The sequence below is a fragment of the Anarrhichthys ocellatus genome, unplaced genomic scaffold, assembly GCF_004355925.1.
Source record: "Anarrhichthys ocellatus isolate YVR2014 unplaced genomic scaffold, GSC_Weel_1.0 scaffold56, whole genome shotgun sequence".
In the NCBI taxonomy this organism is placed as follows: domain Eukaryota; kingdom Metazoa; phylum Chordata; class Actinopteri; order Perciformes; family Anarhichadidae; genus Anarrhichthys; species Anarrhichthys ocellatus.
Genome location: NW_022280086.1, coordinates 701,410 through 725,059, shown reverse-complemented (window position 1 = coordinate 725,059; position 23,650 = coordinate 701,410). Strand labels below are relative to the sequence as shown.

The window sequence follows — 23,650 nt, the reverse complement described above, 5'->3', positions numbered from 1 at the left end:
TTTGTGTCTACAGAATCCCTGCCCTGAACCTGGAGCTAATTTTCTCTCCAGAATATCCTTCTGGTGGATCACCAGGTAAGCAGACAGTTAATATCCCAGTGGAGTGGATTGTTGTGTGTATTTACAGACAGTGCAGTCTAATGACCTGCTGTGTCCATTCTCCAGCTGTCTTTCTCTTATTAGATGAGATTATTGGGAAGATTAGAACAGGAACATGAGGAATGATTACGACATCAAAACATGTTTCAATGTTCACATGGGCATGCAAGTATTGTTTAAAGACAGACTTGATCAGTTGTGAACCCATCCTCCGTCAGATTTCTGGCCAAAGTCTTAAAAGATTGGTCAAAAATCTGATCATGGTAGTAATGGTGGGAAAATGATATTCTCTAGCATTTGATTATCATTCAAGAACAAGTTGCAGGTCATGGTTTCTTTCATTGTTAATGGTTGAACAGTACAATTGAATAAAATGTGGTCTCAGTCATAAGCATTTCTCATGGAGGAGCTGAGGCTTCTGGGTTGTAAATCATTTTTCTTCCCCACGGTATAATGTTGTGTCTGCTATTGAAACAGATGTCAACAGTCTGTATATTTCTTTCTTTGTTGAAAGTGGTACAAAATACCTTGGAAAGCTTTTACATAAACTGGAACATTGTTGCACAGGTACTGTTACTATTTACTGCTAACTCCCTGGATTGGTCTATATTTAGCAAATTTTGGCTTTATTGTATCTTCACAAACTGTTTAAAGTGAAAATCAAGCTGTGTCTTATTCTTCAGTGGGAAAAATCAAAACAAAAACAGTAAAGGTCAGTTGACCAATCCAGCCTGGCAGAACTGTGTCATGCTTTCACCTGCAAGACATATGGAACATGATATACACGGTGTTAATCTGAGTCACTTGATTTAAATGGTTCTCTGCTCCTCCTCTTGCCCCTCTCATCTCCACCAGGATGATGGTGACGGGCTACAAGCGCCCACTGGAGGAAAAGGACCTGTGGTCTTTGAACTCTGAGGACCGCTCCCATAGAGTGGTCCCACAGCTGGTGGGCCGCTGGAACACAGAGTGCCAAAAGGTCAAAAGGTCAGGAGCTCAGTACAGCAGAGCACGACCACTTCAAAGAAATCTACCGAAAGTGTTCAACATTGTTACCCTGGTAAAACTACACCTGCTAGATTTGATGTACATAGGAAGAGGAATATTTTGCTTTCCTTTGGTACACAAAGGTGTTGATAAGATGTTTTGACAAGCAGCTTCGGTCTGAAGTCTCAACTTACTCAACCTAAAATTCCTCACTTTCACGTTTCATTTATTTTCACAATAACACAATCTTGTGTGGCGATCTCATCTTGGACTACAGGTCCACTGAATGGAGAAAAAGAACACACAAATCATAGATGACTCTCCTATCGAAAAACTATTTTATTTAGAATATAGTATTAAAGCAGTCTGCCATGCCTTCAATTGTCTCCTTTCAGGACGGAGCAGAAAACGTTGTACTCCCCCAAGAAAGCCACGAACAGCGAGGGCAAAGAGGGCCGAGCTGTGGAGGAGTCTGAAATCTTGATTGTAAAAGCCCAGAAAACAAAGGAGCCCTCCCTGTTCTGGGCCCTGTGCCTAACCTTCGGGCCATACTTCCTCATCTCCTGCCTCTATAAGATCATCCAGGACGTCCTCATGTTCGTTGGGCCTGAGATCCTCCGGTGAGAACGTTTTTCTCAAACATACAGACACTTTCAAAAGGAATGACATTGCCTTGTAGCATTATCTGTTTCATATGAAATGAAAATTAATCATTGATGCATCTGGGGTTCATACATGCACCTTTCATACACAAGAACTTACATTATATGGGTCAAATAGAAAAGTTTGGGACAGGCAAAGGCTGGGCCCCAAGTCAGGGCCATGGAGACTATATAATTCTGGACCAAGAAAACCGCCTCACGGCTCCACTGACCTGGACTTTACCTGTAACCGGTACTAAAAGGAACCTTCCACCCACACACTCATGTCCTGGAGATGTCCCAAGCTTAATGCAGACTGGTGCTCTATATTCTTTCAGGACAGCACAGAGCAGATGTGCTTCCTTTATATTAAATGGGTAAATCCACACTGTGTGTGTGCGTGTGACGATGAACCCATTTATTACACTTTTAGTGAAGCATAATGTGCATAGACAGCTGTTTAGATCATACAAATATCGTGTAGCTGTATTTGTGTTTTGTACTTAATAACCATATCTATTAGGGGTGGGGGAAAAATCAATACAGCATAGTATTGCGATATTTTGCGTGGCGATATTGTATCGATACACGGACGCCAAGTATCGATCTTTTATTATATAAACTACAAAAAAATTTAAAAAATGGACTAGAAAAATCAAATCAATTGCTTTTTCAGTCCACTAGATGGTGCCGAGTTATTTTCTGGTGAGGTCAGCAAAGGTCCCGGGTCAGTGTGATTGGTAGGAAGTTGGTCAAAACAAAGATGGAGACATCTGGCCTCACAACGGGGTTAAATCTGCCAACAGTAGCCAGGCTCATGTGGAGAGTGCAGCGCATAACTGTCTCTCTGCCCTCGACGTCCACGCATCGCAAGTTATACTGAGTTATATAACTCTTATATCTTACTTATATAAGTTATAGTTCATATACTGAGTCTACACGTTTGCATTCAGTTAAGTTGGACTATGTAGTAATACAAACAGTTCAGTTTGTCAGGTTCATGCAACATTTATGACATTGTTGGTCAGTCTGTCTGCTTGACAATCCTATTTTGCTGCAATAAAAATGATTGAAGTGACATGAACAGACTGAAAACTTTATCTTATTAGATAAAACATGTTGACACAGTTTTCCTTTGGGAACATAATTTGAAATTGAAAAAAGTAATCGCAATACTCAGAATATCGCAGTATCGTGATAATATCGCAGTATCGTGATAATATCGTATCGCGGGACCTCTGGTGATTCCCACCCCTAATATCTATATTGATTGCTTTAGGCGCACAGTCTGTCTATGAGCCCGTCTGTCTCAATACTGGCACTCCCCTCATTCGCTACGGTGGCCGGGCAAATAAAATTATTTAACAGGTGGAGACGTTCACCGAAGAAGTCAGTGGATTGGATGACAGAACGCTTACTCCGCTCACGTCTCACTTCCAGTGAAGATTCCCAGTAAAACATTACATTTAATTTTCAATAATGAAAGTGACATTTGACTCCCGTCATGCAGCACATTCAGGGCGTGCGAGGCAGGTTTTTTTCACAATTTAATATTAATTTCCATATCGATTATGTGTTTGTTTATTTTACTATTCAGATACATATTCAAATTTCGAATATTCCTTGACAACCCTAATATGATGTAAGTAATGTGATGTTAGTCAAGGCATTAATCTGTTTTCGACTGAGAAGACTCTTTGTCGAGGCACTTTTTTGTCCGTTGTCCTGGAGTAAAATTTTACTTTTCATACTCATTCTTTATAACATGAATTGTTCCACTGGTGCTCTGTCTCCCATCCATGGGACATTTCCTAGAGATAAGAAAGACGAAGACGGTTGAGGCCTGCCTGAACACCCCCTTAGGTTTAGTCTTTGTGAGGCTAGACACAGGGTGACTCCTCTGTAGACTGCCTGATCGGCTGCGGAGACACAGACCTAGACCTCCTAGGACACATCGGGGTCTGTGAAAGAGGCAAAGACCTTTTTTTTTTTTTAATTCAGCTATTGTAGTTTCTAAATACACCGACATTTTAGCCCAGAATGGACAGTCCCATAATCAGCAGCAATGGTTTCCTTTACCTGAGACAAAGCTCACTAATCTCTGAAAGGGTTGTGAAGATCAAATGGACAACATTTTGTTGGTGATTTCATTATGACTAAGTGTTAATGTGCTCATTTTCTTCACTCGATATGTCCAGGCTGCTGATACGCTTCGTCAACAACTCCAGTGCCCCCTACTGGCATGGTTACTTCTACACAGCTCTCCTCTTCATATGTACCTGTGTGCAGTCGCTCATCCTCCAGAAGTACTTTCATGTCTGCTTTGTGTCAGGCATGCGTCTGCGTACTGCCATCATAGGAGCTGTCTACAGGAAGGTACAGGAAAGAATAACTGTCATTTTTTAAATGTCTTTGGTAGAGACCATAGAAATACAATAAAGACTAACGGAAACAATATGAAAGCACAGACTACATAACAAGCAAGGAAGTGTTTAATTCCAGGTGGTACTCACTTCTTCCTCTGTTTAAATAGGTTTTTACTTGGCGGATGAAGCCATCATGATATTTTTAGAACAAACAAAAATTCAAAGTTAATTAAAACTTTCAGTAACCTAAACTATTCTCTATTGAATGGCTTAATTATTCTCCTGGTCAGTTGCATGCGTTGGCTTTGAATCTACAGTTGGACTCTGCTCTTTCAGGCCTTGGTTATAAGCAGCGCAGCACGCCGCACCTCCACGGTGGGAGAGATCGTCAACCTGATGTCGGTGGACGCTCAGCGCTTCATGGACCTCATCACTTACATCAACATGATATGGTCCGCCCCTTTGCAGGTGGTGCTCGCCCTCTACTTTCTCTGGCAGGTAGGGTTACAGAGCAACTGTAGACACTGTAGCACACTGGTCCAAGTTTACTAACATCACCAACAGTTCCATGCAGAAGTAGTCTCACGTGGGCAGATTTTGGACTGCCAACGTAAACACTTGAACGGCAGCCTGCAGTGACTTCTGGTGGACGAGCAATAAACATCTGCTGTGGTGGGACATTATGCAGGGGAACAAAGAAATAAACAGAACTACATGAAACCAATTTGTACAGCTCAATACTTAAAGACACAATGGTTCAGCAGTGTAGTTGTGAGATGGTGGTGAGTTCCAAACAATACAGAGATTAAAACAAAACTTTTTTTGATACTTTGCTAAGTAAGAGTAATATATTGTAAGCGTGTTTTTATTTTTATTTTATGTATAAGCTTTTGTCTTTTTTTCATTTTTCTCTTTTTTGTTTATTGAACAAAACAAGCCAAACATCTCGAACACAGCAGATTAGCACCAGCAGCCATCCAAGAACCTTGCTAATAATATCATGAAATTGGCCATTTTTATGATTGACTTTATGGACAGCTAATGGAAAACTTGAAGCTGCAAACATATAAAACTGTTAAAACGTCATGTTCTGCCTCTGTCGCAGCTTTTTGGTCTGTACGTAGGTACAGTCTGTATGTACGATGTACAACATGTATGACGAGGTAACAGAGCAAAGTATCTGGTACCACATCAATGAAGCAGCAATCTGCTGTAAAGAAACAAAAATGTTATCAAAACAAATGAATGTGTACTGGATGACGCTTCTGAAATGCTTCCAGTGAACATGAGGGGTTCCTCCAGTGTAAGTCATAGTGCTGATGTTAGAAAAAATGCTTTCTTTATTTGTTTTTATTGGTTGAACAGCTGTAGATGGAAGCATTATGCTTTGTACAGAGATGGATGTAAACTACAACATGACTGGTTGACGGAGGCATACAACCATAAGGCGGTAATTCTAGTTTTGATCTGTTGCTGTGCAGAACCTAGGTCCGTCCGTGCTGGCTGGAGTGGCTGTGATGGTTCTCATGGTTCCCATTAATGCTGTCATCGCCATGAAAACCAAAACCTACCAGGTGGGACTTTTCCACGGACACACATTTTCCCACAAATCTTTCCTTTTAAAGCCATACAAAACTGGTTACTTCCACTTATTCCCTCTGCAGCCTTTCTAGTGTTCAGATGGCTCAAAGACCTGTGGATGGTGTGTTCAGTGACAGTCGGGGCATATCCAACCGAGCACTTATTATTTTCATTCATACACAGATGGAACACACACAGAGGTCCTATTCAACCAGGTTGCTAGCACTGAGGATCAAGGATCACAGTCGGGCTTGTGTCAGTTTGTAGCATTGTCTGACTTGTGTTTGTTTCTTGACATTTTTTGTGTCTATTGAGCAGGTTGCTCAGATGAAGAGTAAAGACAATCGCATCAAGCTGATGAATGAGATGCTGAATGGCATCAAGGTTCTGAAGCTGTATGCCTGGGAGCTGGCCTTCAAAGACAAGGTGTCAGAGATCCGTGAGAGTGAGCTGCAAGTCCTGAAGAAGACCGCCTACCTGGGTGCCATGTCCACTTTCACCTGGATCTGTGCACCTTTCCTGGTGAGTCCAACACAGAAGGTCAGACATGCACCACAATGAAGAAAGAAAAGTGCATAGATCATTTCATCTCATCATGTGGACATGGCGTCATGTAGTTCAGCTGGTACAGACACCTAAGCAGGCAGCAGCTTGGGTGACGGAGTGACAAGATCACAAATATCAAGTGTCTAAAATTCAAATCTTTTGTAGGGAAAAGGACTTTGCTTATCTCATTTTCTGCAAATGGAAACATCCCAATCAATTGAAAAGGACTATAATATCATTTTCATGTCTTTCTCTCTCCCTCCTGCTGTGTCACTGTACAGGTTGCCCTGTCGACCTTCACTGTGTATGTGCTGATTGATGAGCATAACGTGCTCGATGCCCAGAAGGCCTTTGTGTCACTGGCTCTCTTCAACATCCTGCGTTTCCCTCTTAACATGCTGCCAATGGTCATCAGTAGTATGGTGCAGGTTAGTGAGCCTCCATGGTTGTCTCCACTGTGGAACATGACCTTTCATGTTTGATTTTCAATGAGTACGAAAATGGGGAATGGAACAGGTCCAGTGTTTGACTTTGGTCATAGAACTCAGCTGTCAAGATAAAAAGCCTTCACCTCACATTCCCTCTGAGCAACATCAGGAGAGATATTGATAATCACATCTGGATCTGCACAAATAACATTCCCAGTCTTATAAAAACATTTCCTGGTTAACCATTACTGGAATGGAAGGCTTTGCAGGTGAAATAACACAGAGAGGACTCCTGAATCCAGGGCCGAACTCAGAATGTTTTAAAGGGCTCATTCACCTGAATGACGAAACAAAAAACAACTTAATTCCCTCTACTGGTATCTCCTCATGCAGATAGTTTTGGTTGTATTTGTCCAGGCGTTGATATACATGTCTCTGAGATTGCTATTAGTATTATTATTAACTTGAGCAAATGAAGCAGCTAGCTAGCTATAGACTGAGAAAAAATAAATCAATTCATTGTGCAGCTCAAAGGCTACCGGCAGCTTCCGGCAAATTTTAGGTGGAATGTTTTCTTGCATGTTACTCAAAGCATGAGTTGACATTGTGAATCAATCAACACACCTTAAATGTCAATATGACAACTTGACAATTCCATTTGTTTTTATTGGTTCTCTGGGATGATCTATGCTTCAAGAGCAGAAAAAGTATATGAAGTTCATTATTTATTATGCGAACTGCAAATATTCAATTTTAAGGTTCCAGGTGATTATTCACTAATGAAAACCTAATTGTGACTATTACATTCCATTTCTGCAAATAGATCCCCCTAATCCTACACACTGGTCCTTTTGAGGTCTTGAATGACATCCACTTAGACAGACAGTGGAAACATGGGGTCTTGGTTTTATATTACTAGACAGAATGGAAAACTGGGTTGGACTTTCTGGCACAGTTCTAAACCGGTTTAAATCCCATTGTGTCGAAAGTAATTACACACCTGAGCATACAAACAAGTTTCCTCAAGGTTCCTTTCTTTGGTCTCATCTGTTCAACGTCTACACGCCACCACTAAAGCAGATTATACAAATCAACACAATATCTTGCCATTATAATGCAGATGACACACAGATCTACGTAGCAATAAAACCAGCTGCAGTCGCTAACGATTAAGGCAAACAAAGCCAGAAATCTTGACGTAGTCACAGACTCAGACGGACACACTGAGAGGTGTCAGCAGTGAGGAAAAACAGACTTCACAGAGAGCGAACGTCTTCTGTTCTAATTTCACAAGATATTTACTAAAGCTAACACTTTTGGTGTTTTGGAAGAATTCTATGGATTTCTTTTAACACTGTTTGTTCTTGGACATTGTACATTAATAATAATGATTAATAATACTAAAGTACTACCTCTAGCTTGGAGCCCTAGCTATTCACAGCTCAATTGTTCAGAGGAACTAAGGGAACATTTTGTGAAAAGATACATTGCTCTTGAGTTGTGTTTTATTGAATGTAATTTGTCTGCTGTGAGCACTACCAACTCCATCAGTCAAAATGACACTCAATGAAACCAAAACTATGTGCATGGACAGATATCACAAGAGGGTAGTGAGGAAATATGTTTTACTAATTTGTGAAGTAAATGATGTGTGCGCACAATAAACATCTGTACGGCTTTACACACACATGAACTGGTAGCCCCTCACGCTCACTTCAGACCAGATGTACACTCAGTTTTCTAGAGCTGTTGGTGAAATGATGAGGTGGACATCAAATATAAGGGAGAGATGTGGTCTTATGGTAAAACAGTTTGTTAGGTTCTTAGGTTTGTTGTTTCAGTGATTGTTATTTTTAAGCAGTCTGCCCAGCGTTCTGTAGGATATTCTTTGGAGGCGCATTTTTAAACCTAATTTTAAATAAATTAAAATGATGGTGTAATAGAATTATACAAATAATATAATTTGTATAATCTTTTTATTTACATTTCAGATGTTATTTCCAAATGATTGATCTTTTCATTTTATTCTCAATTGTAAAGCATTTCATTAAGTCTGTTGCAACATGAGCTCTATAAGATGAATCATCCTGACGTTTAATTAGGTTGATTGAGAACTTTGCACATGGCATTTATACATCTAGCTGTGGGAGTGGAGCTTGTGTCTTTTGATGAAAAATAGAACGTATGCAATGAGCCTCAGTAGCTCTTACTAACCATGTTTATTACAACGCACCAGTCCGCACACTCCTTTCAAAGGTAAAAGTCAAAACGAGGAATTCTCCTGCCTGTTTAGCGACTAATTCAGCAGGTATACCAGTTTGGTCTTTTTTTACTCTCCTTATCTATGTCCCCGACTCTTTGCTGTAGGAGTTTTAGGTGGTTTGGACCTTCAAATTCTTCTGTAAATTAGAACGGGACGCTATAATGGGGACAACAGTTCCAAGACTCAAAAGCAAGATTATTAGGGATGGATGACGGATGACAATCAAAACATGAACCAGAAGCAGTTGATGTAGTCTCCTATGTTCCTGAAAATGAATTAAAGCAGAATCAACAACAAAAGGCAACATAACCGAGCAATATATTCATTGTGAATCCTCCGACTATGGAAATCTGCAGGTTCCTCACTTCACATACACTGTGTAGCTCGTTGTTTACCTTACTACAGTTGAAACGAGGCATCGTTTGTGATTTCGCAACGTTTTGCGCACAACTTATTGATCCTGGAATTCTGAATCTGTGAATAGCTTTCCACCTTTACCGAACTAGGCTACCTTAAACAATTCGCAGAATTATAAGGTCTTTTCTTGTATGCGAGGTAAGGTGAATACTTTTTTTTTTTTTTCTTTTCTGAATGCTCTTCCGTACTAACCGGCACATTGTTGATTCACCTTTACTAATGTCAATTGCTCAATTTAGTAAAAAAGTTTGTTCTTTCTAAGACAAAAAAAGAATATAACTCTATTTTTGTACTGACCTGTCAAAAACACTAATTTGATGTTATTAGTTTAGTGCCCAGTTCCACAATGATTCAGATCTATTACACTTATAAATCTGATGAAAATAATGCGTATGTACATTTCTGCCTTTGTGCCTACACAGTTTTATGTGTGAATCTACTCAGATTTGTGTGCATCTTGCCACTGGTCTTAGTGGGTTTCCCTCCCTCTGTGTCAATCTTCAGGCTAGTGTGTCCTTGAAGCGGCTGAGAGTGTTTCTTTCACACGAGGAGCTTCAGGAGGACAGCGTCGAGCACAAAGCAGTAGCAGGCTGTGAGTTCTTATCTACTGCTTTTCTGTCTATTGCTTTGTCTGTTGTGTCCTCCCTCTTCCCTCAGAATTTGACATTTCCACATGTGTAGATCCTTTTTCTTGGGTGACTGTGGCTTAGTGGAGAGCAGGGTCATCCATCATTTAAAGGATCGGCAGTTCGATACCCGGCTCTGCAGGTCGCATGTCGATGTGTCCTTGGGCAAGACACTTAACCCCAAAATTGCTCCCGTAGCTGTGCCTACGGTGTGTGAATGTTAGTTGGTCCTGATGGTGGGCATGGTAGCCCCTACCATCAGTGTATGAATGGGGGATTAATGACAAGTAGTGTGAAAGAGCTTTGAGTGGTCGGAAAGACTAGAAAAGCGCTATACAAGTACAAGTCCATTTACCATTTGTGTGTATATATATGGAGGTATCACATACAGTTAACTAATATACCTCCTCTCTCTTCACCCCAGCCTCACACAGTATCGCCATAGTGGATGGAGTTTTCAGCTGGTCCAGAGCTGAATCACCGACACTCAAGAGGTTGGTGTCATCTTTCCTCAGGATGCTTCAGCGCATTCATGTAAATGAAAAAATAAAAACAAAAATGTAATGTTCAAAATACCAACTTGTGCACACTACTTCATTCAATTAGTTTGTGTCCATTTTAAAACATTACTCTTATGCCCAAAGGTACAATGAAATAGTTGCTGTTCCTCTTATCCATACCGACATCCCTTTCTAAAGAGATTTCAATACAAGAAACGTGGGGGGGAAAGTTGAAAGTTATTTTATTTTATCAGCCTATTGTCATGATTTATTGGGAGTAACCATGCACTTCAATGTAAAGTCAGACAACACCCCCTTATAGCCCGAATGGAATGATTCTTTGTTTCATTACTGCATTTTTCCGCCACTGTGACGATTGAACTCTAAGATTGGCAGTCTAACCAGGTAGATAGTCCACTATTAGGGGTCACACCTGCAATACATGTTACTTTATAAGTATGTAATTGTTTCTTGATTAAGAAATGAACCTGATTATTTCTTAAATGGAAGTGAATTGGGTTGAATCTCCCTGTGTTTCTGCAGGCTGAATGTGTGTATCCCAGAAGGCTCTTTGGTGGCTGTGGTGGGACTCGTGGGTTCGGGAAAGTCCTCGCTGCTGTCGGCCCTGCTCGGAGAGATGGACAAGCTGGAAGGAACTGTGTCTGTCAAGGTGGCTGCTCTGGCTCTCTCAGACAAACACACTCGCAGCAGCAGTGCACACAATTATATTTACTTGGAAATGGAAATTAGGAATTGGGAATGATGTCACGTGCCAGGACAACAAGTCTTAAAACGTAATGGGCCATGCTCTAGCCAGGTCCGCTATTATGAGCAATACCAGTTTATAACCACACATTACGGCGGTATTTTGCATATACACACACCGTAGCAACATGTTCACAGATAGGAGTTAGACACAACTGTAGGTATGACACTGATTCTGCACATATGCACAATATTTTTAGTTTATTTTTTGTCTCGTTCTACAATATTTTTTTGTTGAAACTAACTCTGTTCCTAACTGGACAGCAGCCAAGAAGTTCACTTTAAGTCTGGCCAGCTCACAGGATTTAAGTGGTGGCAGAAGGCAGTCAGAGTTAGGGGGTGTTCAGAGAAACAAACTATTTAATGACATCATTCTGCTTTTCCATTGATGTGAGTGGCTAGGATCATTTCAGTCTAAAAGCTGTTCACAATATTGCACACCGATGGGGTGTGGCGACATTAAAACAGAGTGGTTCATCCTCTGGAAGCAGGAATGTGCTCTGTCTGACTGCTCACCATCAACTACAGAATGCCATGACATCTTCCAATGCGTTTGTCTCCCTGCAGGGTTCAGTGGCCTACGTTCCCCAGCAGGCCTGGATCCAGAATGCCACGCTGAAAGACAACATAATGTTTGGTCAGGAGAGGAGAGAGGCCTGGTACCAGCGTGTGGTGGAGGCGTGTGCGCTTCAGCCTGACCTTGAGATCCTTCCAGCTGGAGACGAGACAGAGATTGGAGAGAAGGTATCAACTCATGCAGAGTGGTACAAAATGTAGGGTATCTGTCGAAGTTGTCTGCAATCCTCACTTGAATCCCGTGTGGGCTCCTCTGCCTGTGTGAGCAGTGCGTGATGGCTACCTCACTGAACTGCTGTAGCTCTCTTGCGTCTGATGTCCACACAGACAGAAATTCATTTTAGCTTTCTTTTATGTCTATGACATATATATCTGCAGATAAAGACATCAAAACTGTAATACCAGTGTTTCTGTTATGATATCAATATACTGCCAAAAGATCATTTTCACTGTGTACATTTGTAAATCTTAGATCTCTCGCCACGCCTGAGCTGTGCATCTGTTAATATGGGAGCCAAATACAAAGCAAGAGGTTTCGCGGCGAACAGACTTCAGAGACAATTTTATGAAATGCTGTCTCAATACAGTTTTAAAACGCACATACATTAAAGAAGGCAGAAAGAACAGAACAGTCATTAAATGATGAAGTACCCTTACTTTTGTCTCTGGCTTTATCTCCATCTCTCTTCTGTATAGGGAGTGAATCTGTCTGGAGGTCAGAAGCAGAGGGTGAGCCTGGCCAGGGCTGTCTACTGTGACCGTGCTGTCTACCTGTTGGATGACCCGCTGTCTGCTGTCGATGCTCACGTAGGAAAACATATCTTTGATCAAGTTGTCGGCCCACAGGGACTGCTGAAGGACAAGGTGTGTATGATCTCAAGCTTAACCAACCTAAAGCACCATATAAGGGTTCATTGTATGAACAGCTCATATTTTCATTTTGCTTGTTGCCAATTATTCATACTGATTTATGTTGTTGTTATAGGCAGGAATAATATGAACATAGACCGATAAAACAACACAGTGGGAAACGCTCTGCCAAATGAAAATGCACAACTTGAAAACTACAAGACGTAAAGAGAACTAAGTGAGCCTAAAGATTAAATATAGATACCTGCAAAATGAGAGATATGGAATAAAACAACCTGTAGAAAACTCATCGTAATCCAACATCACAGAAAATCATTGATGTATTGTGACTGCTGAAACTTTGTTTGTAAGGTTTCAGGTTTGAGGAAAAGGTAAAGTATCTACCTGTCAGATGCTGTACAGTAATAGTAACCTTTACTAGTCATTCAATTCATACACCATCCTTCATTCAGTAACCTGTACTAGTCATTCATTTCAAACATCATCCTTCATACAGTAACCTGTACTAGTACTAGTCAGTCATTACATACATCATCCTTCATACAGTAACCTGTACTAGTACTAGTCATTCATTCAAACATCATCCTTCATACAGTAACCTGTACTAGTACTAGTCATTAATTACATACATCATCCTTCATTCAGTAACCAGTACTAGTCATTCATTACATACATCATCCTTCATTCAGTAACCTGTACTAGTACTAGTCATTCATTACATACATCATCCTTCATACAGTAACCTGTACTAGTACTAGTCATTCATTACATACATCATCCTTCATACAGTAACCTGTACTAGTACTAGTCATTCATTTCATACATCGCCCCGATCATGACTGTGATCCTGTTGCCGTTATATAGTAGGGCTGCAACTTACTACCATTTTGATTATCTTAATTAGCTATGAGCTTTTAAATTCAACTTGTTTTCGGCATGTGCTAACTAACAATAAAGATGAATACTTCAATCAACTTTCCTGCTGATACAACAGAATGTTCAACTGAAATCAAGTCCTGTGGTAGACCAAACAGGTTACTATAGCAAACGAACATGTAAAACTATAATGGATAATTAAATTAGTTGCCATAAATTTGGCCATCGCTTTTTTTTTTTTTTTTGCAGCAATTCTATGAGTAGTACCGTTCCGTTTGCTTTTTCTGGCTCTAGCGAGCTACAATATCGGCGAAGCTCTTCAGAGGCTGCATTATAGCAGTGAGTTCACGCAGAAGGCTTAACTATTGGAGAGATGGAGAGTAAATGTTGTTAGTAAGTGTTGTTAGTTACTTTCTGATAACCATAGCTGTGAGCCAGCCACAGCCAACTACAGTTAGCCGAAGGCTAAAATTTTAGCAACATTTCTCTTCATCTCTGAAACGCTCCACCAATATGTTCAGTAATCTTTGTTGTTACCAATGCTGTAACTTTTCCTGCAGGATATTCTGCCGTTGAATCAGACTTTCACGACGTTGCATTGGATGACAGTACAATATGCTGAAAGGTTTTTATGTTGTTGTTTTTTCCAACGATGGCAAGAATGAATGGCCTACACCGGCTTTAAAGGACTCTGACAAGGATCAAGGGCAAAACTAATTGATTGAGACAGATTGTGTCAGACTGGTTGAGAATTTTGTTTTTTGACATCCGTTTATGATAATACTGTACAGTAGTTTTGAAGGTTCGTCAATGATTATGAAAGTGAGCAGTAAAGATTTAATAAAAAATGGAACAGGTATCACTTTTACACACAGACATGTAATATTTGTGTGGATGTGTGCAGACTCGTGTGCTGGTGACCCATGGACTGAGCTACCTGCCTCAGGCCGACCTGATCCTGGTCATGGTGGAGGGAGAGATCACAGAGATGGGCTCCTACCAGCATCTCATGGCCACAGAGGGAGCCTTCGCTGAGTTTCAGCGAACATACGCTGCTGTCGACCACACTGCCGACGATGGTGAGACGTTCTGCACAATGCACTTTACTAAAGTTATTAATTGCAATGCTGATAATGAAGAAATCTGCTCCATGAACATAAACAGTGTTTTGGAGTTTTTGGGATAATAGTAGTTGTTTGGTGCAGTGGATGCAGGTAATGTTTATGGATCAATCCTTTTGTCACAAAAACATTTTTCCAAAAACTACATTTAGAAACTGTGCCAAAGAGTGGAACCAAAGCAACAGAGAACGGCAGCACAACTGCTCTTGTTGGGTGAGTAAAAGTGGACAACAATGGAGCACTGTGGCACAAAGAAAAGAAGTATAACAGACTTTGGATACACACACAATACCTGTTGGTGTGAGAAAAAGTCATTGTTCATTTGGCTCTGCACATGGATTTTGGGAACAAGAATATTACATAATTGTATTTTCATCCTGATCTTCTCTTGACTTTTTGTATTCCAAATGTTAATGTCACAAACTTGTGGTAAATTACTCGTTTCAGCCTGTTCAAAGGAGGTGAACATTCTTGAGATTTGATTAATTAGCATAATAATGGCCCTAAAATTGATATGAGGCTGCCCGTTGTGGTTGTGTGAAATTTTCATTTACGAAAATGTTACCAAAAAGTAAAAAAAGAAAACTTTAACACATAATGTGAGACGAGATAATTTGCTCACACACAGGTGATGTTACACTCTCAGGTGTTATAACCGTGGATGATATTGGATAAAGACCCTGAGGCAGCCACCTCCAGTATCCACACATATCAGCATGACATATACTAGCTGTTCATCTTGTTGAAGCGCCTGTATATAATATATCACATTTATTTTTATTGCTACATGTGTAAGCAGCAGTCCGGGAGTCAGCAGTGTGACCAAACTGTGCCAGACGGGTGAGCAGGACAAGGTGCTGGGCAAGAAAGCCAAGCAACCCGAGGTGGGCAAGCTGACGGAGGCTGACAAGGCCAGCACTGGACGGGTAGGTAGAAGCTTGACATGCTCAACAGCATCAGAGCTAATAATTCATCATCATCATGTATCAGTGCAGTATGTGATGGTCCCAACCACTGCCTGACCCCAGCTGGTCTCCTCTCCCTCCCCAGGTCAAGCTGTCTGTGTTCGGGTCTTATCTGAAAGCCATCGGAGTGCTTCTGTCCTGCATCAGTCTGCTGCTGTTTTTCGCCCACCACCTGGTCTCCCTGTTCTCCAACTACTGGCTGAGCCTGTGGACCGACGACCCCGTGGTTAATGGCACTCAGCCCAACAGACAGATGAGGCTCGGGGTGTACGGTGCTCTCGGTTTGTCCCAGGGTGAGGAGGGGTGAGGGGAGGGAGATGCAGATACACAATTTAGAAATAACACAAGAACAAACCGATCTAAGAAGGTTAAGGGAGAGCGATTCCGATCATTCTGACAAGAATATCAAAGTTGTGTTTGTAGTTTCTTTGTCATTCACACCTGCTACACATACACAGCCAACGAGATACTGAATCATGGAGCAACATCTATAGAATGATATTTCACCTGAGTTGTTAAGTTAAGTAAAGACTTAAAGTTGACTTTAGCACCAATGGCATTTGACGACACTTGGACTTTGATCTGACTTCTGACAACAGATACTTTGGATGAGCCAGTCACATTGCACAAGCAAGAGGGAAAGTATGATTGGCAGTGCAGTCCAGAAGACAAGAAAGATATAATGACTTGTTTAGGACTTGAAACACAAAACTTGTTCCTGACTTGGATCTGAAAGCGTTGCTCATTTGGTATCAGTTCAGGTGACTCTTTTTCAAACACAGCAATTCAAGTGAAACTTGTGGAACTCTTTTCAGGTGCAGTAGGGTATGTTTTTTTACCTTAGCGTTTGCATGTACAAATCAACTTGATGTGCTTTTTGTAGGTGTGGCTGTCTTTGGTTACTCCCTCACCACGTCCATTGGGGGCATCCTGGCGTCCCGCTGCCTCCACCAGTCCATGCTGTATGATGTCCTGCGCTCACCTATGTCCTTCTTTGAGCGAACCCCCAGCGGCAACCTGGTCAACCGCTTTGCCAAGGAGATAGACACCATTGACTCAGTGATCCCCAGCATTATTAAAATGTTCATGGGCTCCATGTTTAATGTGATGGGTTCTTGCGTTATCATCCTGATCGCAACACCACTGGTAGCTATCATCATTCCTTTTCTCGGTCTGCTCTACTTTTTTGTCCAGGTTAGTTGGAAATTTTCAGATGGCAAAACAACTTTTTCCTCTTCCTTTCATACATTTTCAATCCATTTTGATGCCCTAAATATGGGGTACTATTTATGAAAAGGTCTATGTTCCTACACTCTTCATCTGAAAAATAAGTATAACTGTCCAACCACTTCTGGCTGCACTGTATTTCATTCTGACTGGTTACTTGAAGTTGTCAGAAGTCTCTGTCCTTCCTGTGTCCAGAGGTTTTATGTGGCGTCGTCTCGCCAGCTGAAGCGTCTGGAGTCAGTCAGCCGTTCACCCATCTACACCCACTTCAATGAAACACTGCTGGGCACCTCCGTTATTCGAGCCTTTGGTGAACAGGAGCGCTTCATCCGGGAGAGTGACCAGCGCGTGGACCACAACCAGAAGGCTTACTACCCCAGCATAGTAGCAAACAGGTTAAGGACACGGTTACAGCTCACTAACTAAACATACTACCTGCTACAGCAGTATGCGTCGTCCTTAGTAAGGAAAAAGACAAAATTAACAGATTCTTGAGAATTCTTTTGATCTTTTCAAATAGTATTTCTTCTTTAGTGGGATATGCCACTTTGTTCTTACAATGGTCTTCTATCCTTATTGTGTCAATGAATCTGTGTTTGTGTAGGTGGCTAGCTGTTCGCCTGGAGTTTGTAGGAAACTGCATCGTGTCATTTGCTGCTTTGTTTGCCGTCATGGCTAGAGAGAGCCTCAGTCCAGGCATCATGGGGCTGGCTATCTCCTATGCCCTCCAGGTAAATACTCATACTCACATCTGACCAGGTCGCATCTTCTTCAGGGCCCCGGAGAAGTGACAGATTAGAAACCCCTCTATCCTGTAAGATTCTTTGCATGTATTTTTAAATGTATATAATTCAGTGACAGTGCATTTTATACCTGGGCCTTCTGTGTTGTCCTACTACAGTTGAACCACCTCCTAATAACCTCATTATGACGCCACAGCTACGGTTATTATTTGTTTCTAGGGGTGTAACTACACATATTCGTATTAAACCATTCGGTACGAGGCTTACTAACTGAACAATACGTTTGAATAATACTAGTGCATTTGGAAAATGCAGAAGCTTAACTTGTGGGAAATATAATGTTTTCGGTGGACTGCGCTCACGTAGGAGACAACGGGCTGTGTGACCTCTGAACCCGGAACACAAAAAAAAAAACACAGCTGAGGCACCGCACGTGTGTTCTGGGAGGCTACACTAAACTAGTTTAGCAGGAAAACAACAGCAGCACACAAGCTACGAACTCTCCCCATAGCGTTTAGGTAGCTGTTCCCTACTGATTCAAACAGGGCTAAAGCAATCGCCACACAATCCCCATTTCTCCAGACCATAATTCTTACTTTGTAAAAGAAAACAGCCCAAACAGATTCAATTGTCCAGACAATAACTCCGCGCATGACGGTATGCTTCGTAATTAACGGACAATGCATACAGTCCAAATCTATATAATTAACACAATGACAACAACAAACTCACAAGAACCAGTCACATACAGTATATTCATATGACAACAAAGCAACAAATCAACCCAGCAGACCTGCAGCAACACGCATTCTGCTACACACTCAAGGGCCATTCAGATATTAGATGTAAAAAAACAAACAGTTGACTTACCAAATGCTGTTCAGTTAAAGACAAACTCCATCCTCCTTTCTTTGTTGACAAAGAGTTTAATCTCACAAAAAACAAAGCTAGGTAAAAAAGAAAATAATCTACACCATGCAAAATGCTAAAAATGTCATAATTTCTTCCATATCTTTCAATTTGAACTTGATTTGAACGATTCCATTTAGTTTCATCCAGTTTTATTTTGGCTTGGCTTTGAAGCATTGCTTAGTTTGTCGACTTTACGCAGGCACCTCAGAACTTTGCAGTTGTTCAGACATAAAGCCCATGCTGATCTGCTGGACATTGCGTCATTCATAGTTTCTCCATGCTGGATTCAACTAAATAGGCGGGACATGTTTGCTTCCATGAAATCCAGCTCTCAAGTAAATCAGAACTTCTCTCGAGATTTTTAGGGACTATATCCTGTTTTCGTTTTTTGTTTTTCAATAGAATGCATTACGCTTCTGTAGCTTTCGAGTTGAGTCCTAAAGTATTTTTTTAATGTTGCAATCTATCTACAATCTAAATGACTTTCACCTTCATGTATTTGGGTTGATGCACAGATCTGAGACAGACATCTCACAAGCTGTCCTCTGTCCTGTTCCTCTGTCCCATGTGCAGTTGACTGCCTCTCTGACCTGGCTGGTGAGGATGTCTTCTGAAGTGGAGACCAACATAGTGGCTGTGGAGAGAGTGAAACAGTACAGTGACACAGAGAAAGAGGTACAACGACAAACAAAGAACAAATTCTGGGATCCGTTTTTTGTGGTTTTAGAGGGAGGCTTTACTTGACCTGGTGCTGGATTGCGACCAGCATTTAGGATTAAAAGTACTGCAAACTGAATTTAGGATTTGTTTTTTTCCAAATCTATATGTAGGTCTATACAAGATATTTATTTACAGATTGTTAAATGTGTTCGCACTGATCAGGTTACATTTGTGTGTGGAGTTTTGAGACTATTTTCAATGTCTCCAGCTCCACTGGGGTCTACAAATGCATGATGCGTTTAAGCGCTGGTGGAAAACTGGGTTTTGGGCTTTCGATGAAATCGTGTTTAATTTCAAAGTGGGAAAGGCATTTTTTTCTAAATAAACAGAATAGCTTGTTGCCCTTTGATTAGAACACATATATTTGCCAACTATAGTCTCTATAGAGTAGAGTGAGTGGAGCTGGAGACCGTGATGAAAATCGATACACCAGAGTACCAATAATTTGAATATCAAAACACCTGATAATCGGGTTACTAATAATCTGGTGTATTGATATTCATGTTGGCTGATTATTTGTTTGAACCACAGGTTATGTGCCATTCTAGCTGTTCTCTGTAAAGTTATATGGTACTCCAACAATTTCTATTTTGAAAGTGGTGATGTGTGTAAACTTCAGAAAATGTTATGATGTTTACTTTTTCCCAGAGTTTGAGTAAGTTCCCCACTTAAAGATACTAGATTTGTAGAAAGTAGCTGAAATTCGCTTCACCTTGATCAGCTGAAACATAAGGTGAACTTATGAATATATAATATAACTGACAGGAAAACATTTTGAGACATAACTACTTTTAGCTGATTATACTTTTGCTTTAGTAAGATTTGGAAGATATACTTATTTAAATGAGTATCCTCTGACCACCAGGCAGAGTGGAAACAGGAACCCTCCAGCCTCCCCACAGGGTGGCCCACTGATGGTTGCATAGACATCAGAGGCCTCGGCCTGCGCTACCGCCACGATCTGGATCTCGCCATTCGCAACATTACCATCAACATAAACCGAGGAGAGAAGGTCTGCTTACAGTGGTCTTTTTGATTGTGCTTGAATTGATGAGTGTGATTGTTTGTGACTGTGTATTGCATTACATCTGTGTTGATGTATGTATGTGTACAGTGTCTGTGGCCCGTAACATTTCCTGCTTCTACCCATAAGGTGGGGATTGTGGGGCACACTGGAGCAGGAAAATCATCCCTAACGCTGGCGCTGTTCCGGATCATCGAGGCATCTGAGGGCCACATCTTCATTGACGGGGTGGACATTGCTCAGTTGGGCCTCCATGAGCTTCGTTCCAGAATTACCATCATACCACAGGTCAGTGCAGAGATGACACAAAAGGCCGTGGAGTTAATCGGCATCTGAATGGAAATGAACGCTATGCCCAGTTAAACTGAAAAATTATAAGGCCAAGCTAAGGAAACAACAGCTGTGTCCCAATTGAAAGGTGACCCTGAGACAGCATATGGCCTCATTGTATCCATTCTGATTGTGGCCTTATTTGGTTCAATTTGCAAGACACCCACAGATGACGTGCATTAGTCACAAATAGCAGAACTCACAATGATGCTTTGGTGGGTCTGTAAAGCATGTCATTTGGTGAGGAGGTGCAGCTTCAATCCCTCCTGAGGGCTTCGTAGCACCCTTTTTAAAGAAGAGACCTAGAAATGGGGCTCAGCTTGCCCATCGTCTGAGAAATCCAGATGACAGTTGTTTTCCCCTCTCCTCAGGACCCAGTGCTGTTTTCAGGCTCTCTGAGGATGAACCTGGATCCTTTCGACAGCTACTCTGATGAGGAAGTCTGGAGGGCTCTGGAGTATTCCCATCTCAAGAGCTTTGTGTCAGGCCTGCCAAACAAACTCAGCCATGAGTGTAGTGAAGGAGGAGAGAACCTCAGGTAATACTGCTTTATATACACCCTTGATAACTACCAAAAACCTATTTTACCTCAACCGCAGAGAGAACCAGGCTTTTCTTTAAATCAGGCTTGTATACATACCTGCAAACTAGTCGCTTTTCAGCGAAATTTGCCGTTTTTAATCAAAATATATCATCCACGTGAATCGTGTAGATCCGTAGAGGTTTTTTTTTGGGGGGGGGGCAGCGTTTCTCAGATTGGAGTGAGACAAGGAGACAGGTTATATAGTGATCTTCGCAATAAAACATCTTTCATGTGACGTGTCGAGTCTTGGCCAATCAGCGTTCAGATGTCTACAGCGTCTTCATTTCCCTCCGTTAAAGTTTAAGTTACGTTATGTACCGTTACCGTTCAGACTTGCTGGGTTAAGTTAACGTCCACTGCATACGAAACTTTGTCGACTGTTAACGTTCGTCATTATCGCAATTTAGGAGGAAAACACGTAACGTGATGAAACATGCAACCCCCCCCCCCGTGTTCCGGTTCAGTTCGCTCGTTCACGTTAAACCGGAACACCGGCGCATCTGGTTGCAGGTTGTTTGTTTTAACTCAAAGTAGAATGAGGCGATTTCGTGGTCAGAATAACTTTTATGACCACGAAACATGAGGCCCAGATACTGATGAGATGATGAGGTCAAAGAGCTTCAGGGAGAGGAGGCTGTTTGTGTAGCGCAGCTTGACGCAGGGCTGAGATGTGAGTGGAGCTGGGCCTGGATGAAGGTGGAGCTGGGCCTGGATGAAGGTGGAGCTGGGCCTGGATAAAGGTGGAGCTGGGCCTGGATAAAGGTGGAGGTCTAAACAGACGTGAGTACAGCTTCCTGCTGTCACAGTGTTTTAAATACATTGATAAAGCAGGGTATGCTACATGCAGCCTCTGCTCCAAGGAGATGAACTACACCAACAAGGGCTCACGTGCCCTCTCATCACACTGTTCACTGTGATGACCACAGCCAGTGTACCAACAGTCCCACGTGCAGTTAAATCACAGCTATTATTTTACTCTTGATAAGGTACTTTAGCCAGAGTAGATTACCAATTTTAATTTAAATAATTGAACTGGATTGAATGCATATTAATTGCAAATAGAAGATAGGCCACAATTCTAACAGCTGTACAGTAACAGTGGAAGTTAATATGAAGCCATACAGTAACAGGGTTCAATGAAAACGAATCACTTTCTTTGTACAGGCGATGGTTCTCGCTACTCTTGCTGTCTTTGTTTTTATTTGACTAAAACTTTTGAAAGTGAGACCTCGGTCTCAATGGATTTTGTCTAAATAAAGGTTAATAATAATAGAGCTGAAATACTGATTAATAACTGAATAATAAATTATTTTTTTTGCTTAAAGTAAATGTCTTATCACTTAATTTTCTTCTCAGAGTACAGCAGAATGCTACATTTTAAAGCTCATATTTAAAATAAAATTCTCCTGGGGGAGCATGCCCCCCCCCCCCCCCCCGACAGGGTTTCGGGCTTCGGTACTTGTCACCTTTTCCACCTCTTATGAGTTTGCAGGTATGTGTATAAGAGACATACGTATCTATATTGCTTCCATTTTATTTAGCTAACTTAATGCTTCCTTTCTTCGTTTACAACAGTCATCTCATACTCACCACTCTGCTGCTCTACTTTCTCTTTTTAACACAAACACTGTTTTCACTCACCAATTTATACCAGCTGCTTCTGCTTTTTCTCTTTTCATACAGTGTTAAGCTACTGTCAGTGACAGTCAACACATCCTACACAGATATTTCATAGTAACAGTCTTCTTCCTTTTTTACTGGTACACATCTGCCGGAAGTATAGAGTGTCATTAGGGAAGCAGTAGAAGCAATTAGAATTAATTTGCCTGACCTTTATTAGGAAATGGCTTTTATTTTTTAATGCGAAAAATGGCCATTAGTGGAAGACTGGCTTCACAAACCATCAGTAAACCCTTCCAGAAAGCCTCACATACCCTGAATGCATGATCCATATTGTATATCTAAAGAAAGCAGTATACAACTACATAGTTAATATCTCCATCGCAGAAGCTGAGCAATGCATATCCTGCTCTATAGCATTAGTTCAGACACACTGCAAGCCTCCATCAACATGTAAAAAAAGCATACACAACCCAAAGAGGACCAGGGGCTATCTAACCAGACCCTGATCTGAGGACAAAAATCACCTTAGGAAGGAGAGGCGCTCTGTTTATAGATCGTTTACGTCTGTTTTCCCTCCAGTGTTGGTCAGCGGCAGCTGGTGTGCTTGGCCAGAGCTCTGCTGAGGAAGACCAAGATCCTGGTTCTGGATGAGGCCACAGCAGCCGTGGACATGGAGACAGACAACTTGATCCAGTCCACCATCCGTTCTCAGTTTGAAGACTGCACCGTCCTGACAATAGCTCATCGCCTTAACACTATCATGGACTACACCAGGTAATGTATACCACACGTAAACAGTTTCCATTACAGAATGCTTTCATATGTTAATACCTATTGTTTTTGTGTGTGTACTAGTTTATA

General features: G+C 41.4%; 1 protein-coding gene across 1 annotated transcript in view; it reads left to right on the top strand.

Moving 5' to 3' along the window:
• Window positions 1–23,650, top strand: part of abcc1 (ATP binding cassette subfamily C member 1 (ABCC1 blood group)) — a 30,937-nt gene that overhangs the window by 5,797 nt on the left and 1,490 nt on the right. The window contains exons 6-30 of the mRNA XM_031871072.1: window positions 14–75; window positions 955–1,086; window positions 1,482–1,706; window positions 3,926–4,103; window positions 4,430–4,591; window positions 5,575–5,667; window positions 5,993–6,196; window positions 6,502–6,648; window positions 9,833–9,920; window positions 10,379–10,448; window positions 10,998–11,124; window positions 11,787–11,963; window positions 12,492–12,659; window positions 14,446–14,620; window positions 14,815–14,875; window positions 15,462–15,588; window positions 15,713–15,920; window positions 16,511–16,821; window positions 17,050–17,249; window positions 17,459–17,585; window positions 19,083–19,184; window positions 20,095–20,241; window positions 20,383–20,541; window positions 20,955–21,121; window positions 23,369–23,563. Coding sequence (XP_031726932.1) covers window positions 14–75; window positions 955–1,086; window positions 1,482–1,706; window positions 3,926–4,103; window positions 4,430–4,591; window positions 5,575–5,667; window positions 5,993–6,196; window positions 6,502–6,648; window positions 9,833–9,920; window positions 10,379–10,448; window positions 10,998–11,124; window positions 11,787–11,963; window positions 12,492–12,659; window positions 14,446–14,620; window positions 14,815–14,875; window positions 15,462–15,588; window positions 15,713–15,920; window positions 16,511–16,821; window positions 17,050–17,249; window positions 17,459–17,585; window positions 19,083–19,184; window positions 20,095–20,241; window positions 20,383–20,541; window positions 20,955–21,121; window positions 23,369–23,563 — 3,812 coding nt within the window. The remainder of the gene's footprint in view (window positions 1–13; window positions 76–954; window positions 1,087–1,481; window positions 1,707–3,925; window positions 4,104–4,429; window positions 4,592–5,574; window positions 5,668–5,992; window positions 6,197–6,501; window positions 6,649–9,832; window positions 9,921–10,378; window positions 10,449–10,997; window positions 11,125–11,786; window positions 11,964–12,491; window positions 12,660–14,445; window positions 14,621–14,814; window positions 14,876–15,461; window positions 15,589–15,712; window positions 15,921–16,510; window positions 16,822–17,049; window positions 17,250–17,458; window positions 17,586–19,082; window positions 19,185–20,094; window positions 20,242–20,382; window positions 20,542–20,954; window positions 21,122–23,368; window positions 23,564–23,650) is intronic.